Source organism: Sciurus vulgaris, assembly GCF_902686455.1.
Source record: "Sciurus vulgaris genome assembly, chromosome: 14".
Taxonomy (NCBI): domain Eukaryota; kingdom Metazoa; phylum Chordata; class Mammalia; order Rodentia; family Sciuridae; genus Sciurus; species Sciurus vulgaris.
Window position 1 is genome coordinate 20,404,227 of NC_136475.1, and position 20,529 is coordinate 20,424,755.

At 47.1% G+C, this 20,529-nt stretch overlaps 1 protein-coding gene and 2 long non-coding RNA genes across 4 annotated transcripts in view; 2 read left to right on the forward strand and 1 right to left on the reverse strand.

The window, feature by feature from the left end:
* Nucleotides 1-1,680: 1,680 nt before the first annotated feature.
* The window catches only part of SH3RF3 (SH3 domain containing ring finger 3), a 387,937-nt gene continuing 369,088 nt past the window's right edge, over nucleotides 1,681-20,529 (forward strand). The window contains exon 1 of one of the 2 annotated variants that reach the window (XR_013759283.1): nucleotides 1,681-5,051. Coding sequence is in view for 1 of the 2 variants with exons in the window: in XM_079111162.1 (XP_078967288.1) it covers nucleotides 4,461-5,051 (591 nt within the window). In the remaining variant the exon portion in view is untranslated. The remainder of the gene's footprint in view (nucleotides 5,052-20,529) is intronic. The other variant, XM_079111162.1, reaches the window with a different exon arrangement.
* LOC306644354 lies at nucleotides 9,923-10,561 on the reverse strand. The gene is made up of 2 exons (XR_013759357.1): nucleotides 10,443-10,561; nucleotides 9,923-10,002 (listed from the first exon to the last, which is right to left on the reverse strand). It is a non-coding gene; the product is annotated as an uncharacterized lncRNA (long non-coding RNA).
* Nucleotides 10,001-20,500, forward strand: LOC306644351. Its single transcript, XR_013759354.1, has 2 exons — nucleotides 10,001-13,390; nucleotides 13,549-20,500. It is a non-coding gene; the product is annotated as an uncharacterized lncRNA (long non-coding RNA).

The following is a 20,529-nucleotide window of genomic DNA, read 5'->3' on the forward strand; positions in this document are numbered from 1 at the left end:
AAAAAAAAAAAAAAAGTATATATCAATTAGAGTTCCCAGATTCAAACAACAGAAATGGACTCTGGCTGATTTAATGAAAAAGGAACTAATTAGATAAAGTAGGGAAAGCTTTAGGACCAATAAAGACCAGCAGAGCAGTAGAGGCCACACCAATGCAGTCATAGTGGAACTGGCCTGCTGAGGACAGTCTGCCCTCTTCTTGAGATGCCACTGGCTACTCTGGTTGTGGGTACTGCTGCTGCAGCTGCCTGCTTGCCCCGAGGTGGCTGGAACTCCATGGACTGCATCTGTCCTCTTCCCTCCACTCCTCAGAGGGTAGGTGGTGGGGGCACAGCTTCTGACTGGATAAACCTGAATCACATTCCCACACCATCACTGGAAAAATCATCTATCACCAAGTGGAGAGTTTTCCAAATCTAAGGAGTTCAGATTTCGGGCAGCCCCAAACCTGACATATAGTTGCCCCATCCTGTTTCCTTTGGGCTTTCTTATCTCTGGACAGATGCTCTTTGTTTCTGTATCTTAATTTCATGGATGAGGTCTCCAGATCCCTTACCATTCTGTCATTAATTTTTGGTGCCCGGAATTAGAAGCAATCTTGCAAATGAAGTCTGACAAGCCCAAGATACAATGGGATTATTTCTTTCCATATCCCAACCCCTTAACTTCCATTAGAGCATCTTAGGATTTCATTACTTTTCTAGGCAGCCTTACTACATTGATGACTCATGTTGGCTCATATTATGCTTGTGGTTGACTGAATTCCCCAGATCTTTTCGTATAAATGGCTGTTAAGCCAGGTCTTCCATCATTTACTTATATAATTGGCTTATTGAACATGTGCAAATTTAACTGAGTAACATAAAACTGTATTTGTAATACTTGAACTATTTAGTTCACACCCTTAAGTTCTCTTACACTGTAGTATAGTATGCTTGGTTTCTTCAGCCAGAACTTGCAAACTGATGGTTTTTGGCCCAATTTGCCTGCACATTTATTTTGTTTGGCTATTAGGGTGTGTTTTAGAGAACTGAATTGGTTGCCAATGATTGAACATCAGGAGATCTCACAGAAAAAGCAGGACCCCAACTCTCTTGGAAGGGAGGAAGATGTGGCAATACTTGGTCACCATCGGGACAGTGAGTGATTAGCTGGTGGTGAGTAGCAGTCTTCCTTTTAGAAGGTGCAGAGAGCTCACTGCATCCTGCCATGCCCTAATGCCTTAGCCTAGCTGCTTCATTAATTCACATGCCCTGCCCAGTCTCTGTGCACATTAGGTTTTACAGCCTGTGTGCTCTGGGGGAGTTGGCTATGGCAGGTGCTAAAGTGGAAGCATACCAGTCTGGGCAAAGTGGGGTTCCACAGCTCTGCATTTGCTCTTGCTTGGTCTTGGTTGTGCATAATAACAAGGGACACTGAAGGCAGAGATGTATCCTGGGCTCCTGGCATGGGCATCTATTCTGTCTGCCCACCATGCCACTTGTTCTTCTGGAAACTCCCACTTCTTTTTCTGTATTATTGCTGAAGGTGCTGCCAGGTTTCACAGGATCCTGTTCCTATGGCCAGTGCACACCAATCCAGAGAGTGACCACTGGTCCAAATTAGGTGACAGGATTTTAAAACTTCCAGCCCATGACAGCATCTGATAAGCCAGTCAGTTGGATGCTCCGGGAGCTTTGGCCATGTCTTCTGCCATGTGGGATGGAAGTGGAGCTATCTGGTGCCAGAGTCCAAAAGAATGAGTCATCATATAAAGAAGAGAAGAACAAGATTCAGTGGGACTCGATCTGTACCCATCTGGCCCAGCTCTTAGCTTGGGGTCCCATGGGACATATCTTATTCTAATTACTTATTTTGCTCCCCTTTAAGATCTTTCTAGAGTTGGTTTCTGTTGCTTGAAACCCTAAACATCCAGGGTGTGCCACTGGGCACAACCCCTGATCTCTGCAACCTCTCCCTGTGCCTGAAGGGTTCCCTGTCATATTCTCCCTTGTCCTGTGTCCTCGTGGCCAGCTCTTGGATCAATGATTCTGGGTCCTCTCACAAACTCTTGACTCTTCCCAAACAAGGGTCCAAGAGTGACTTGTGTGGGCGTGCCTCTGTGCACCCTGCAGAGCGTTGCCTTTCCTCATGGCAGCCAGGCAGACCAAGCATAACTTCCCTCTCCTGCTGCTTGCTGCCAGTGTCGATGTGAATAATGTATGTGGAAATCCACACTGCTGAGAGACATCTAGGTTGGGAAAGCCATCTGCTGCCCTCAGAAGCAAAATTTTCAGGGCCTAACAGACCGATAGGACTCAGGATATCAGGAATGGAGGTGCTAAGATTTAAATTCAAGTCACAATTAGGTGCTGAGACCAAGATACTCTTTCAATCAACTGGCACATATTTATTGAGCATCTATCATGTGAAAGGCACCACCCAGGCACTGTGCGAAAGACATAGCTTACAGATAGTTTCTGTGCTTATGGCATGTGGTCTTCACAGGAAGATTAAAATCTAGCCCTAGTCTTTTAAAAAATGCTTCTGCAGACCTTTTTATTTTTTTAGTTGTAGATGGACAACTTACTTACTTACTTACTTACTTTATTTATTTAATGTGGTGCTGAGGATGGAATTCAGAGCCTCACACGTGTGAGGCAAGCCCTCTACCACTTAGCTACAGCCCCAGTCCCAATACTTAATTTTATTTATTTATTTATTTATTTTAAGCAGTGCTGAGAATTGAAGTCAGTGCTAGGCAAGTGCTCTACCAACTGAGCTACACCCCTAGCCCCCAAAGTCTTCTAAACGGTATGCCTCATCTTCCCTCATTTGTAAAATGAAGCTAAAATAATTATCTCACAGACCGTTTAGAAGATTCAATAAAATAATGCATAGGCACTTTCTTGGCATTTAAGCACCAGAAAATATTACTCTGAAAAATCAGAAAAGTTACACCGAACTTAAACCACAGGTTAGCCCACCGCCAATCCTTAGGGGGGCCCTCCACACAACTTCTGATGTAGCACTGGCAAAAATTGACTTGGTTTGTGCCGGGTCAGAGATGGGTACCCGGGAGCGTTGGGAACACAAAGTGGCCACGAGGGGGCAGCGCACGGCAGGGAATCTTCGCCACCGACCCCAGCCCACAGCCAAACTTCCCTGCTGCTCCCGATCCTCCCGTACGTACTTCCGTTGCTCTGACGCTCCCAGAAGCTGGGGCGTCAGGAAGGAGAGCGCGAATTCCCCCTCCTCTGCGCCTTGGGAGGAAAAATTGGAGTGGGGTTCACCAGAGCGCGCCGCAGCGGGCGCTTAAGCCCCTTGAGCTGCGCCGCCGAGGCGCGGAGCCGGGCGCTCGGCAAGAGGGTGCTGGTGCGGGGGTCAGGGGCGTCAGCCTCTCCTTAGCAACCCGGAGAGGGCAAGCTGCTGCCGAGAGGAGTCGGCACAGTCCCGGAGCGCTCCCGCCAACCCGAGCGCCTTCCCCTCCAACCTCACGGGGCATCCCCACACCCACACCCGCAGCTGTCACTTCTGTTTGCCGCCTGGAAAGGGAACAGGACCCGGAGCGCTCCCTGCAGTCGTCGGGGAGGATGCCTGCCTGGGCGTGGGCTGTGTCCTCAAGCCGTTCGCCAGCGCTGGCGAAGAAAGCAGTCGGGATAACGCCGCCCAAACTTTCCTTCGCCGCAGCGTTGGGAAGAAGCGTCCCTTTCTGAGCCTTGCGGAGAACCCCAAGTCTACTAAGGCATACAGAGGGGACAGGGCCGTGCCTGCTCAGGAGTTGTTCCCGGGAACCCCGGAGGTGCCTTCAGGGGCAGGGCCAGTCGCCAGCGTGCGCCTAGGCGAAGGGAAGTCCAGCGGGCGCAGCGCCCCGCAGTGACCGTGACCTCCGCGCGCCCCCCGCACACGTGCTCGCGGCCCAGGAAGAGGAACGCTCCAGCCGAACCCGCTAGAGGCAGCGACTCGCAAGCAGGCCAGGGGCGCATGGAGGCGCCGCGGGGGCGGTGCGGCTCGCCAGCGGCGCGGGGGAGCGCGCACGCCGCGCCCCGGCCTCCCCGGGGACCCGGCCGGCCGCTCCCCGCACTTCCTGCCGCGGGGTTCTCGGCTTCAAGCAGCGGTTTGGAGCGCAGAGCTGGCTGAGCGTCGTGTCCGGCAGCATCAGCCGCTCCCGGCGCTGGGCAGAGGTGTGGCGGGACAGGTGTAGCCGGCAGTGGCGGGCGCCGCGCTCAGGAGGACTGAGCGGACTCGGTTGGCTAGAGTTGGCTCGCTGCTCGCGGAACTCCGGTCCCCGCCACGCAGGCCGGTCGGCGCGCCACTTTGCATCGAGGCGGCCAGAGCCTCAGGGGAAGGAAGTCGCGGCGAAGCCCGGCTCCCTGGCAGCGGCCGCCTGGGCGCGGTCCTGATGCTCGCTGCCCGCGGCGGGCCCCACTCCGGCCCCCGGACTTAGGTAGCTGCGCGTGGCCGGCGCCGGCGCCTCCCCCATGCTGCTCGGAGCGTCCTGGCTGTGCGCGTCCAAGGCGGCCGCCGCTGCTGCGCAAAGCGAGGGCGACGAGGACAGGCCCGGAGAGCGGCGGCGGCGGCGGGCAGGGGCCTCAGGGACTGTAGAGGACATGGACGAGTCGTCGCTGCTGGACCTACTGGAGTGCTCCGTATGCCTGGAGCGTCTAGACACCACAGCCAAGGTGCTGCCATGCCAGCACACCTTTTGCCGCCGCTGCCTGGAGAGCATCGTGTGCTCGCGCCACGAGCTTCGCTGCCCAGAGTGTCGCATCCTGGTGGGTTGCGGCGTGGACGAGCTACCTGCCAACATCCTGCTGGTGCGCCTGCTGGACGGCATCCGCCAGCGGCCCCGTGCGGGCGCCAGTCCTGGGGGGAGCCCGCCCGCGCGCCTCGGCCCCGGCGGCAGCCCGCCCGCGCGCCCGGGCCCCAGTGCGTCCCCCGCACTCGCTGGAGGCGGGGGCGGCGCGGTGGGCAGCGCCCCGGGCTCCCCGGTCTTCCTCTCGGCGGCTGCGGGCAGCGCCACCGCCAGTCTGTGCGACCTGGCGACTAACAGGAGCGCTCCAGTGGCAAAGGTGGGTATCTGCCCCGCGCCTTGGTGCCAGCTATGTGCGCAAATGTTTGTGGGCACGTGGGTGTGGGGGTAGTGATGAGGGGCAGAGGAGACCAGAGATGGCCCCGCGTTGGTCCACTCTTCTGTTTTGCCCTTCTTTCTCTAACTTTGCTTCCCTCCAGCCACTGTGGGCGTGTTTCTCTTAAATTCCCGCTTGCTGATTCTTGGGTACATCCCTGAGCACCCTGCTCCCCTGAACTTCTTGACATCTACTGTGCGTTCATCCTCGTCCCTGGAGTACCTCTCCCTGCACCCGCACCCAGGGCATCTCACCCCCTGTTCAAGTGTGAGTCAGCACCCCATCCTCCCTTTGGGTGGACGTGCCTTCGGGCTTGCTGCTCTTTCCCCACCACCTTCCCATTCTGACCGGGACCTTTAATTGCATCCCCCCTCCAACCTCCCCAGACACCTTCTACTTCTCCTGGACCCTCAGGCTCTCTGCTCCCTCAAACCTCCTGGAGGAAAGTTCGTGCTTATTTTCCCCCTAGTTCTGATCGCTCCAGGAAGTCGGTGGCCTCATGCCTGTGCGGCTGGCCAGGGAGGTGAACTGGGATGTGGTGTTGAAGAATGCGGACTACAAACTTTTCCTTTAGTGGAAGGGAAGGAGTTAACCTGGAGGCCCCCGGAGGGCTTTGGCCCAGCCTCTCTTGGACTTGGCAGTGTCTATTACCAAGCCATGGACTCTTAAGCAGGGTTACATTCCCATGTGGGCTGTTATTTTTAATTTTTATTATTGGTTTTTTTGTGTGCAAATAGATTGTACAACTTTCATTGCTTCTGTTTTACTTGAAAAGAAAGACTTTCCCTGGAGGGCTTCAGTGATTTGGTTTCAAAAGCTTCCTCTTCCATGTCACTACATACACTCTACCACCTTAGAACTATAATGGGGGAGGGGGTTGGCAGCCCATCCCATGCTGGTTTGAGTGACACACAAAGTACCTGCATTTTTGAATATCTCTAAATGGATAAAAACACATTTTAATGTTAAAAAATACATTGTGGATTTGTTGAAATTATTCGTTTTTAGAAAACACAACTGTATTCCACTACTGTTGACCATTTAAGGAGTTGGTGCATAATTTGTCCAATACATACCATCTTGAAGTGCTGGGAAAATGTTAGCATCTGAATTACTCAGCATTGCAACATTGCTAACGTTAAGAACTTAAACCCTTGGATGTTGAGATTGAGTAAAATGCCATACTTTGCTGAATTGCTTTTTTCCCAAGGATCTGGAAGAATGGACAATCAAGGGTAGTCAAGGAATGTTCCTACTTGAGGTCATTGCTAAGGGGGATTTTTTTTTTCCTTTGGTTTTAATTGTGATTAAATCCAGCTACATGCTCCAGTTAGAGATTTACAAACTTTGCCTTCCTGTCCTTGATGCTTTTCATCTAAGATATTATAATTAAAGATTTTTATTTGCAAAATAAGCAGTTTACCTCCTCTCGTTTCAATAAGTATGTGATTTTTGGAAGGATGCCTGTAGTAAGACACTGGGACATTTTGTTAATGGTGTATTTACAGATGCACTCCCAGTTTATCTTGGGGGAATTGTGTTTGACCAGGAGGTTCAGAGGTAACCTCTGAAACTCAAAAGGCACAGCCTTGGGGTGGCTCCTGGAACTCTTTGGTGTTTATAGCATTCTTTAGAATTTGTCAAAGGCCTGGAAGCTTGTAACTTTAAGTAATGATGCTTAATAACAGGGAGTAGATGTTTAGTTGACTAAATTTTGACTTTCCATTATAGGGGCACACACAGACTGTTCGTGACTTGCCATCCTTCAGGGAACTTCTAGAACACATTTTCTTTCTTTGTGCTCTGTCAACTAAGTGTAGCCCACTGCTATTTCTTCACAGGCCCACCTCAAAGGGATTAAGTTCAGGTTCTGGGAAGAATCTGAATTAAATCCAAAGTGATATGTCAGAGAGGAAAACATAGTGGAGCAGAGATCATAATACCATATAGCTTTTTATCCACTGTCCCCCTCACCTTTTCTTTTTAGTAGCACTAGGATTAAACCATGGGCCTTAAAAATCCTAGACATTTGCTCTACCATTGAGGCACAATCCCCAGCAGACCCTCTGCTTTTTAATAGTCATTGGGAATCTTCCTGGTAAATCAGAAGTTGTGTGTAGTAGACTACTGTTAGCAGTCTGGAGTAACAGCATTAGGTCCTGGTGCATCCCATAGAGATGGGATGGGGAAGGTGAAAAGGACCAAGTTAGAGTGTTGCCCAATAAACCACCCATAAATTTGGCAGGTGAAGACTTCTGCATAAAATTACTTCCAAATAGACTGTTGGTGCTTTACTATGTATTGGAATTGTGTTGCTGGCTCCAGGCAAAGCTGAATGCTGAATGTTGCTACAGGTTATTTAATAGATGAGCACTCATTTTCATCATTCAGCAAATATCAAATATGACTTAATCGTAGGTAACCGTCAACATGACAGTCCCCTCAAATATCAAATATGACTTAATAGTAGGTAACCATCAGTATGACAGACCTCTCAGACCTTTTTTTGGGCCAATTGGTATATGTAAACTTTTTAAGGTATGTAGATAGACACATATCTACCTAGCTTATTTTTTGAGTTAAATATTGGGATGGAATCAGACATAAATTTATTCATTTATATTTGGTTTCACTTGAAGTTCATGAAAGAATTTTTGTCTGAATTCTTCATTTGCATCTTTTCATCAGGGCTTTTGTGCACAACTGATACTTGGAGTCCCCTACCCTGGTAGTGGAGCCTCTCAGCTCTGCTTTCACTGGAATCATTTGAGATGAGACCTTTTATTGCAATCAATTAATGATGCTGCCCCTAGAAATTTTACAGGGACCGATGCCCATTACAGTTACAAATACCTGTTGCCTAACCGTGGGATTGTTGGTCTCTTCATTTGCCTGATACTAAATATGATACATGTGTGGCTTTTTTTTTTTTTTTTTTTTTTTTTTGGTACGAGGGATTTAACCCAGGAGTGCTTAACCACTGAACCACAACCCCAGCCCTTTTTATTTTTTATTTTGAGACAGGGTCTTACTAAGTTGTTTAGGGTCTTGTTAAGTTGCTGAAGCTGGTCTAGAACTTGTGATCCTCCTGCCTCGGCCTCCTGAGTTGCTGGGATTACAGGTGTGCACCACCGACAGCTGTGTGTGGCTTCTTAAAGTGATCTTTGAAAGTCCTGTTTTAATGGTTCTGGTCAACTCTTGCAGTTATTTATGTGTGCTAAATTTCTCAGCCTAACTTGTTTGGTGACTGTTTTTGTTTTTCAAGAAAACTGATTTTGCATCCTAAACTAGCACTGTCTGAATTTGTTTCAGGGCCGCAGGCCTTGTAGAAAGGGTGTGGCTGAGGTGTAGCTTAGTGGTAGAGTGCTCACCTACCTCGTTTGAGGGCCTGGGTTCTACACCCAGCTCTACAAAACACAAACAAAAGGAGAGACTACCAAAAGGGTTTTGTGGTTCTAAATTGAGTAATTCAAAGATTACTTTTTAATATGAGAGATTTAATAAGGACTTAAATATAAGACAATTTCAATGTTTTTCTGAATGCTTTTTACTTTGGTTTTGTTTTTAAATATTCCTTGCCTTACCTTTAGGCCTGTGTAGACCTTACCTGCGTTGTGCCAGGCACTACTCTTAAGCTACTTGTGGAGATGATGTAAGGGGGTAGGGTAGGGGAGCCATTTACTCTTGGCTCTCAGGAGACACTTGAGGGCACTGGCTGGTGTTAGCCCAGAACCTTGTGAGGTTTAGGAGGAAGGACATTTTCACAAATTAAAGGACTATAGAAAGTGTGGGCAATGCCTTTGGTGACATAAAAGTAGGTTTTAGAACCTAATTAATTTGTATTGTGTGTGTGTATGTGTGTGTGTCTCTCTCTCAGGTCCTTACACAGGCTAGGTGAGTAATCTGCCTGTGAGCCCCAGCCCCAGCCATATTTGTGTTTCCCGAAGTACAGTAGGATGTGTTTAAATCGGACCCATCCGAAACATCTCTGTGCCTCTCAGACAATGTGACTGGGACCTAGTAACAAAAAATGTAAAGTTAACCAGAGAATCATAAAAATTATGTATTAAGAATTTTGTTATAGAAAAACACATATGATTCTTTCATCCTTTTGGGGATGTGGGGCTGAAGACTTTTCTTTCGAGTTCTGAGTTGTCTTTCTAGCTTAAGCCACAGCCATCACTTACGATTTCCTGCTTGTTTCTTTCAAGTGGAGTGAGAACTCAGAGACTTTCAAAGAACTGAGTGGCACCCTTCTAGGTTTTAAATAATCTCGCCCCTGCAGTGGTTTATGTTCTCGTTCATACCCAATCTGACCATTTTAAAGCAATCTGTCTTTGCTGCGTCTGTTTGAAGCAGTCGTCTTGGTCTTCCAGGGGGCAACATAATTTTTGCACTCAGCTTACTTGGTTACATAATATTTAATTAAAGTATATTTTTAACATTATGAGTACAACTTGTATAAACATGGTTGTGAATAAAGAGGACAGGTTCCTGTTAAGGGCAGGTCTCCCTGCTTGCCTGTGAGGGGGCTGCAGCCTTCCCTGGAGGTGGGCGCCTTGGGCCATCTTGTAGAGGCAGTGACACGGTAGTTAGTCCAGCTTATCAGAAAGCTGACGGCCAGGGTGGTGGGGTGTCTGTGGCATTTCGAAGCAAATTAACCTGCTCTTTGGTCATGGACAGTTGGGAAGCTTATGCTTGAGATTTTTGAAATCTAACAGCTACTGAGGGCTGCTGCGTGCTGGGCACTTTGACATATATGGCCTTATGGAGAGGTCACCACAGTCCTCAAGTGGCTGGTGTAGTGACTACTATGAGGCCCAGAGAAATTGATATATAGGTGGTTCTGAGAGCCAGGAAATGAGTGATTCAGAGATGTCCTTCAACTGCATCCCTCTGCCCTTCTGTTGTTGGCGGTATGGTTGTGACACTGTTGTGATTTAGTCTTCGAGGTAATAAGGACTCCAGGGGGAAAGGCCAGCACGTGGTGGGATGGACAAGTGCAGATCCTGAAAAGAGTCGGACATCCCACAGGGTAACAGGCAGCTGGTTAACAGGACAGCTGAGCCACAGTGCAGTCTTTTCAGACGGCTTGAGCACCTTTGAGGCTTACAACAATGCTGTATTCAGCTGGTAGCCAGTGAGTGAATAGTCTAAATTACCTTTCATTGAGCACCTATTGTGCACTGAGTGTTCGAGGAGTGCCTACTCCAGGCTAAGGATTGGGTCAGGTGATTTAAGTATATCTCATCTGTTCTTTATGGCAACTCAGGTAGCTAGTTATGCAGGTGAGGAAAACGAGGTTGCATAATTTCTTTTAGTTGAAGAGCACACAGTTGGTAGGATTAGTACTTAAAAGATGGACTTTGAGCCAAGTGCCTTTTTGGTTGGAGGAGTATTCTTCCTCTATGGCAACTTAGCTGATTGGTGGCCAAGGTCCCAAACCTAAGCAGCACTGACCTGTTCAGCTCACTTCACCTCAAAGCCACAGACGCTCTTCCAGCCTGAGGCTGGCATCTTATAAACCTATGAACCTTGCCGAGTAGCAACTGTATCAGTTATGACTGGGGTTCGATCACCCCTGTGACAGGCACCCCTCTGTGCAGTGACATGAGCAGCACATTGGGAGTCCAAGTGGCCAGGCGGCCAACCCTGTGGCTTTATTCCCTGCTTGTCTATCCTTCTGCTCTTCCTCTGTTGGCTTCATCCCTAGCTCCAACCCAGAGTCTCAGGAGAGGCAGTGGCTTCTGGTGTCACATCCCCATGACAAGACTTAGAAGAAGGAGGTTTTCTTTTCTTTCTCCAAGTCTGTGACCTGGACACCTTGTCACACTTCCCCTCACACCATGGGGGCTGTCTCTGCTTCCTGGCTGGTGCCTGAACTGCTACAGCTTGGCTGGGACCTTGCACATGGATGACCTTCTTCTGGGACTTGTGGAGGTGGGTGAGGAAGGAGAGGGAAGGCAGGGGATTCCATGGGTGGCTGAGTCTGACACAGGGGTTGGGAGACCCAGGACAGGTGGATTTAATCCTGGCTTCCTAACTTCCTCACTGTGTGCCCCTGGGCAAATGGGCTAGCTTTCCTGAGCCATCTTGTCAGCGAATTAGGGCTTTTATCTGTTTCACTAGGTAAATGAGATCACATGTGTGCGGTCCCTAGCTCACACCATTGAGTGTCCTTTCAGTACATACTACTAATATGGAAGTTTCAAGTCGCTCATCACCAATGAGGCACTCCTCAGGGGGCCCGCTGCAGGTGGGTTCATTGTACAAAGCACCCTAAATTAAGGTATGCGTGCGCAGGTGTGTGGATGTGGATGTGGGTGTGGATAGGGGTGTGTGTGTGGTGTGAAGTCTGATATCATGCTGTGCCTCAAAGTCAGCCTGTTTTATGGAGATGGATTATGGATCATTAATGGTTGTTTGAGTCTATTTCACCTTTTAAATTGCTCTAGGTTTTATCTTTGTTATCAGAAACAGGGTTCCTGGTGGAAAAAATAAAAAGCCCTAAACTGTAATCTGCTTTAAGAAAGATAGCAGGGAAGAATAATCCTGCTCAGTTGCTGATCTGGCTGGTTGGCAGGCTCTCCCGAAAGCGAGCCCACCTCCTTCATCTGCAGGACGCACGGGCTTGTCTACAACTGCCTGTAATCGGACTGCTTGGTGCATTGGAGCTGAGAAGCCTTCTACCCAGTTGTTTCTTCCTTCTGGCTCTTCAGAGCCACCTGCCTGATGGAGCATGACAAAATCGGGTCTCAATTACGCGGTTTCTCACATGTATTTTAGTTCAACTTGTATTAAATCTCTGTCTTTACAATTAGCACAATCTTTTTTGAGGTACGTTTTTTTGAAATAAAATATCAGCCAGCATTTGGTTGGGGGCAAATGCTTGTTATAGCAGCACTTGAAGAGACGGAGGTCAGTTTTTATCAGATTTGCCTTGCTTGGGAGATCTTCAGATTTAATGAATAAGAGATTCGTGCTTCATGTGTATCCTATTGGAATTTTAATTAACCTCAAAAGAATAGGGTGTCAAGCTGAAGGTGTTGGCAGTGGTGATTTACAAATCCTGCTAACACGCTCTAACCTGGGTCTCCCTTTGCCCACTGAGTGAAGTGCGAATGAAAAAGTGTATAAAGTATGAGGATGATTTGAGTCTCCCACAGGTTGCTGCTTTTTTAAGCTGCTCTTTGGCCCTTAATGGCTGGCAAGTGTGCACTCCTTTGGGAGACCTGAAAGAGCCTCTGAGAAGAGCCGCTTCTCTCTTCTGCTGCTCACGAGTGTTTACACTGTTCACAGATACAATAGTTATCTGCAAACAGGAACATATTAGGCTGTTTGCATTCCTGCTTAATGGTATGTGTGCATAATGCTCACGTGAATTCATATGCATTTAGATGAATTCGGATTAGCCACAGGAACTCAGGCCAATAGAAGTGTGAGAGAGAATTAAAAACGTGCTCCTCCCAGGGCAGATGCCAATGTGCTGAGTCCAGAGCAAGTGCAGAGAACAGCAGAGGGGGTCCTTAACAATGTTCACAGGAAGAAGGGGCCAGAAAAATGAGTTCCCAGTGAGACCTTAGAAACTAGCTCAAGCAGAGGGCTATTGATGCATTATTGTCTGTAGCATCATTTGAACACTGTGTACCACGCATTCCACTAGTATGGTGGTGGTAGGGGTGTTGGGGGGGGGGGTGCCCAGGATAAAAATGGTATTGTTTTTATTCGTAATGCAGTGCATTTTTTCCACTTAGTTAAGTGACCAGATCAGAGAAATGCATGTGTCTATATCTTTTTGTTCTACTGACAACCTGGCAGAAATTTTTGTCCCCTAACCCCAATTCTGGGGATCAAACCCAGGGCATTACACATGCTATGCAAGTGCTCACTGAACTGCTTCATAAGCCTTCTGGCAGGAAATTCTCCTGAGGAAAGTGGCATTGGTGTGATTCAGGCCTTGGTGAGTTTGCTGCTGGCTCCCAGTTCTTATAGTTTCTTCTTTCATTGTTTGGACTCACCAAATGAGAACTTTGCATTTCTCTTTCGGGGTCTTTTGTACTTTGAGCTGGGGTGGAAATGGTGAAGAAGGGCTCTTCCGTAGTTGGGTGCTTTCTAGGAAAGCTGGCTGCTCACTCCTTGGCTTCCTCTGCCTTTTGGTCATGTAGGTTTTTCCTGTTGTTGGTTCGTGTGTGGAGGCTCCCAGAGTACCGTATGATCAGGAGGCTGTGGGACCTTAGGAGCTGGAGCAGTGGAGGTCAGGTGTGCCCCGCACATTAATGGGGGTTTTTTTTTTTTTTTTTTTTTTTTTTATTGTAAACAAATGGGATACATGTTGTTTCTCTGTTTGTACATGGCGTAAAGGCATACCATTTGTGTAATCATAAATTTACATACAGTAATGTTGTTTGATTCATTCTGTTATTTTTTCCCTTCCCTGGAGGCTTCTTTTGATTTTTGGAAGTCTCTTTCAGCACCACTACCAGCCTAGGTGAAAATGATTTGGATTTATCGTTTAGAATCTGCAACATATTAATGGATTACTCTGTTTTATTTGTTTAACTAGGATGGGCCGAGAGATACTGGAAAGAAGGAAGAAAGGTGAAGGAGATTTAGGCACATTTTAATAGATGGTTGGAGGTTAACTAATCTCATCAGACATTGATAGTTGCTTTTGCTTTCCAATGAATTGGCTAATCCTCTGCAATGTTTCCTGCCAATGTTGCTATTTGACTTGAAGGGTCAGTGGATTCCTCAGGTGATTATCAAACATGAAGAAAAGGTCTGCAGGGGCCTTGTGTGGTCACTTCCAGGGATGTGCCATCGAACTGTCAAAAAAAAATGTAGTTTCTATATTGCCAGAACTTCAAGGTTGTTTTAAAAATTTAGCTTGGTGATCCATTTGCTGGTAAGGTAGCAAGCAAATTTTGAGTACTGTTTGGGAATTATTGTATTACGTTAAACTGGCTCCTTCAGAGAGGGATCATGGAGTAGCCCCTGGGCAGCCATGGCTGCGGGTTCATTTGAGCTCCCCTTTTGCCCCTGTAACTCCCTTTCTCCAAAGCTGGACCCTGCATCCTCCAGGTGTGCATGCCCACCCTGAAGATGACACTGCAAAGAATGTGCAGAGCAAATGGTAGCCCAGGGGCTGGGACTGGAGAGCTGTCACCCCAATCCTGCTTGAGAGCTGCTCTTGAAGTCTGGCCTCCAATGAGTGCTGTTGATAATTCATTCAGCCCACAGGTACTTATTGCCTGCTCACCTCCTTGAAAGCACTTTGTGGGACACTGGGATATGCATGGGTCAAAAACCCAGAAATGCTCCCTATCTTCCTGGAGATGACTGTTTAGAGGACTCAGAATAAGCGAATAGCCACTCAATCTGTCATCACAAATTGCATTAAAAGGTGGGAAGATGGTGAGCCAGAACTCACCCTACCATCAAGTCACAGCTTTGTGATTCTGGATTCAATAATGTAGCTTATTGTATTTATCAAAATGGATCTGCATATTTGCTGTTTGTGGATAAATCACCAGATTCCTTAACACTTTATGAACATACTCTGAATTCTAGGTGTCTCAAGAACTGCACCCTTTTTTCCTTTCCCAAGGAATGGGAATGGAAGCAGGTGCCTCTCTGTGGTGCTGAGCACTAAGAACTGAGCTGGGCACAGTTTGTGCTTCATTAACATCACTTAACAAAGACAACCATTGAGACTAACCTTCTTCTACTTAGTTTGCCAGGCCCACGGGTTAATTTTATCACTAGCAGTAATTGTCTGGACCAAGTTTGTAGTCTAAACATGTACAAGTAAAGGTGGATGCTGATCCCTGTCACGCTCATAACAAAGAATAGCCCTCGTAGCCGTTCTCTTTTGCCTTGGCTGGTTTTGTGTTGCACATCTCAATAGGGTCAAATCATACAATGTTCGAATTGGTTCCCTTCATTAATTTTAGCCATATGGGCTGATGTGGTGATGCATGCCTGTAATCCTAGTGGCTCAGGAGGCTGAGGCAGGAGGATCATAGCTTCCAAACCATCCTCAGCAACTTAGTGAGACCCTAAGCAACTTAGTGAGACCCTGTCTCAAAAATAAAAAATAGAAAGGGCTGGGATGTGGCTCAGTGGTTAAACACCCCTAGGTTTGATCCCTGGTTAAAAAAAATTAAAAATTAGCAATATGGTTCTTTTGGAATTGGGAGTTTTTATGGTATCTTGGTTCAATAGACTTAGCTTTGACCTTTGCACAGTAATAGAAATAGATATTATCCTGGATTTAAAGGTGTCCTCTCCAACATTCCAAATAATGTGACAGATGTTAAGATTCTCTAGGGGTGCAGTTAAACCTCATGGTAGAAGGACACCTGGTGCTGATCAGTTCCTGTTAACCAGCAGATTGAGCTCCTCAACTTTCTGACCACCCATTTGCTGAGGACTGATGTGTTGGTGACTTGGCATTGCAGTGTCTGGAGTTGTGCGAATGGGGGCTCAAGTCCAAAGGGACAGCACTATGGGAGCTTCATGTACATGAATTTGCACTTGTAGGCAGGCGGGGGCTGTTTGTCATGCAACACTGAATTGTGTCCACATAACTCACATGATAATGGTAGAGTTGGGGAGAGGACAGGCCAGGAGAAGACTCTCCATTTGAGCCCTGGGCAGGACTCCTCCCTGCTGGCCCCTGCCCTCTCCAGTGCTGTCACTGGCGCAGGTTTGCTGTAAACACATTGGTGCACACGGCTGATGCTCATGGTTGGACTTTCTTCTCTTACTGAGATTAGCCACATCAGCCATTGACCTCATGATCCATTTGTCCTTTGTGAACTGTAATTCTGCTTTTGGTGACTTTACTGATACACCTTCTCTGTATTTCCCCAAACGTTAGCAATATCTTGCTTTTTAAAATTTAGGTGTTTTAGAAGATAGATTTTTTTCCCCCTTTTTTTCCCACTTTCTGCAGGGGACTGGTAGTAAGTCTGCAAATCGTGACTGATATTAATCATAGCATTTCCTGTGTCCCCAAACTAACCGATTCATCATCTTTGAGCATGAGCACCCCCAGGTGGGCCCCTGGTGTTCTAGATTCCACTTTTTGCCTTTATGGCTGTCGAGAGCCTTGTGGGCTGAGAAGCAGCATGTCCATCTGGGGTTGTGATGAACTGGACCTAAAATACCTGTGACAGCCAGGCCCTCTTGGGTGGAATCTGGGTGGGTTTGGTTAGAGAAGGGATTGGTGCTGTGCCAGGACCCGCCTCAGTGACCCAGTGCCATTGACTCAGTCAGGGGAGACATCAGGAACGACCCGGCCCACCTGAGCCTGCGCCTCCTTTCTTTCCTTTGTCTCTGTGAAGTGTCTGGTTCCATTTCAGTTTCCTCAAGCTGTTTTTGATGCTTTCTTCATTCTTCCCTTCCGTGGGCTGCGTGTTTTCCTGACAATTACTGCTTTGTTGGCCCTTTAAAGTTGGCAGCATCTGACTTCCCGGAGGCAACAGCTCCTTATCCTGTTTTGGTTCCTGTTCCTCGGGCTCCTCAGTACTGAACAGGGCTCAGACTCTGGTCCCTCTCCCCACCACACTGAGCTCTCGGTAAGGCCGGGTGCCCTTTGTGACCTGAGGCACCTGCCTGCCTCTCCAAGCTGCCTGGATAGCCAAGAGGGGGCTGGTTCCCACTGTCCTCCTACCACGGACCATGGTGCATCCAGTCTCCTCTGGGTGGCCTCTCTGTCCCCACTGGGGGGACTCTCTGTGACTTTGAGATCTGGTAAGCTGTGCATGCCCAGTTCCCTGGCAGCTTCCCTGTCTCCTACCCATACCTTTTCTACTGTGGCTCTTCTCAGGAGCAGGTGTTTATTTGTGGTCTTAGATTTTCTTCTTAAAAATTCATATGCACGTTCTGTTCTATCCAGAATGTGCTTCCTCTGATTTTAATATCACATTGAGGGTTTTTGGCCCACACCTGGAGCCAGACGTGTGTGTCCCATGACTTCCCCTAGCTTGGCCCACCCCAGAACCCTCTATGCACCCCATCTGGCTGGCGCAGCTGTGCAGACTGAGACTACCATACCCCAGTGAGGGCAGGGCTGCTGCATGGGCTCAAAGGCTCAGTGAGGAGCAGGGCAGCCTTTGCTGTCAGTAGTGATGTGCACTCAAGGAGGGTTCAGAAGTGACTTTTGTCAGTGGGCTGGACCCATCATCCGAGCTTTGCTTGGTTCTTTGTGGGAAGAACAGCTCCTGCTAAGTTGTAGTCACCTGATGAGGTCAACTGAGTGGAGCCTGGGCAGGTCCCACAGGTTTCTTTTCCTTTTTAAAGGAATTTTATTTTGATTGACACACAGTAATTGTATGTATTTATGGGGTATGCTGGGATGTCTCAATATAGGTATATATTGTGAATAATCAAATCAAAGTAATTGCATATCAATCTCCTTAAACATTCGTCATTGCTTTGTGTTGTGAACATTCAAAAGCCTCTCTCCTAGCTGTTTGGAAATATACAGTGAATTATTGTTAACTATATTCACCCAGTGGTGCAGTAGGACACTGGAAATTATTCCTCCTAACTGTAGCCGTGTACCCATTAACCATCCTCTCTCTATCTTCCCTCCGTAGTCCCCCACCAGCCTTTGGTAACCATTGTTTGTTATAGTTTAGATATAATGTGTCCCCCAAAAGCTGGTGTGGCTGTACAGGAATGTTCAGAGGTGAAATGATCAGATCATGAGAGCTATAATCTAATCAGTGGATGAATCCATTTGACGGATTAATAATTTCAGTAAATTCCTGGTGATAACTATAGGTAGGTAGTGTGTGGCTGAAGGAAGTAGGTCACCGGGGATTATAACCCTTTGGGATTATATTTTGTTCCTGTCTCCCCAAGCTCGCTTGCTCTCTCTCTGTCTGTCTTTCTCTCTCTTTCTCTACTTCCTGGCTGCCATGAGCTGAGCAGCCTTCCTCCACCACACTCTTCCTCCATCATGTTTCTGCCTTGGAGCCAGCCAACCTGGACTGAACCTCTGACACTATGAGCCCCAAATAACCTTTTTCTCCTTTTTTTTTTTTTGGCCAGGCAGTTTTGTCACAGCAACAATAAACTGACTAATAAACTATTCTACTCTTATATTCTGTATGATCTTGTAAATTCCACACATGAGTGAGATCATGTGGTACTTTTTCATGCATAGGTTATTTCATTTTGCATAATGTCCTTTGGGTTCATCCTTGTTGCCCCAAATAACCGTAGTTCCTGTTATGGTTTGAATGTGAGGTGTCCCCCAAAAGCTCACGAGTGAGACAATGCAAGAAGGTTCAGAGGAGAAATGACTGAGTTGTGAGAGTCTTAACCAAATTAGTGAGTTAATCACTAATAGGATTAACTGAGTGGTAACTGAAGGCAGGTGGGGTGTGGCTGGAGGGAGTGGTTCTTTGGAGGCGTGGCTTTGGGGAATGTATTTTGTATCTGGAGAGTGGAGTACTCTCTCTCTCTGCTTCCTGATAATGTGAGCTGCTTCCCTCTGCCACACTCTTTCTGCCATGATCTTCAGACTCACCCTGAACCTGAGGGATGGAGCCAGCCTCCTGTGAACTAAGACCTCTGAAACCGTGAGCCCTCAAATAAACTCTTCCTCCTCTAAAGTTGTGCTGGTCGGGTCATTTAGTCAGATTAAGTAAACATTGTGAAGATGAGGAATGGATGACTGTAATTTGGATAAAACTGTCTTAAGTTACAATGAAGTCAGAACCTGGAGGAGTACTGCAGTCCCGTTTCTTGCAGTTATTCATAAGAGCCAATATGTGGAAGCAACCCAGATGTCCATCAAAGTACATAGCAAAAAAGCTGACTAAAAGAGTTCCAGAATGTCATTCTTTTTTGACAGAATTAGTATTCTGTTATTATATGTACCATGTTTTCTTTAGCCATTCATAAGTTGATGGATACCTAGGTCGATCCCATATCTTGGCCATTGTGATAGTGTTGCAGATAGCTTGGAAATGAAGACATCTCCACATACTGATTTCATACTTTTTGCGTATATATACCCAGAAGTGGGATTACTGTATTATTGTACACATGGTCGTGCTATTTTTAGTTTTATTTTTTTGTTGTCCCCTAACTGTTTTCCACAATGCCTGAGCTCATTTACATCTTGTCCACAGCTTGTGAGGGTTCCTATTTCTCTATATTCTCACCTGTGCTTCTTTTGACTTTTTGATAGTAGCCTTTCTGGCTGGAGCGAGGTAATAGCTCATTATAGTTTTGACTTGCATTTCCCTGGTGATTAGTGGTGTTGAACTTCCTTTATTTTTATTTTTTAGTTTTCGGATAGTTGGCTTGCCCTTCCAGGCACTCGGGGCCTGTTGTGGAGTGAAGTGCTGTCAGCTTGTCAGTAAGCATGAGGAAAGCCGGCTGTCATGGAGGGTGCTTTCACTCTTTACACTTATGTGGGAAGCATTCTGGCAGGTGGAGAAACCTCCAACCATGTCAGTTTTCAAAGTGACAGTTGCTGTGTTGAGAGGCAACATGGAGGTGTTCTCATTGAACATTGGAGACTTTGAGCTGGCATCTAGGCAGGGGATGCAGAAAGGGAAAGTGTAACTGGAGTGGGGTTGTTCGGTGGGGGCTTGGGACACCCAAGGGTGGAGGCATGCCAGGATGGTCCCAGGAGGAACCTGGGAATGTGTTCTATGTTAGTGTTTATGATTATTTTAATGGTTCTTTTTATTTATATCAAGGGGTGCATTTAAAAAAATTATAACAGTTACAGAGAGTTTCATTTGGAAACAAATTTAAATAAAAAGTGAGTCCATTTAAAGAATGTCCTTAAGTAAACATTGTGAAGATGAAGAATGGATGACTGTAATTTGGATAAAACTGTCTTAAGTTACAATGAAGTCAGAACCTGGAGGAGTACTGCAGTCCCGTTTCTTGCAGAGTTATTCATAAGAGCCAATATGTGGAAGCAACCCAGATGTCCATCAAAGCACAAAGAGATTGTGGTATATGCACAATGGAATATTATTTGGCCTTAGAAAGAAGGAAATCCTGCCATATGTGGCAACCAGAGATGCTAAATGAAATCAGATAGGCACATCAGGACAAAAACTGCCATCTTTCTTACTCCTGGAATCTACAGAAATTCAACTCACAGAAACAGAGAGAGGAACTATGGTTACCAGGGTCTAAGAAGTGAGGAGATGGTAGGGCCTTGTAACGCATGCCTGCAGTCCCAGCAGCTCAGGAGGCTGAGGCAGGAGGATTGCAGGTTCAAAACCAGCCTCAGCAACTTAGTGAGGCCCTAAGCAACTTAGAGAGACCCTGTCTCAAGATAAAATATGAAAAAGGCTGGGGATGGGGCTCAGTGGTTAGGCACCCCTGGGTGCAATGCCCAGTGCCCCCCCCGCCAAAAAAAGTGAGGAGATTGAAGAGA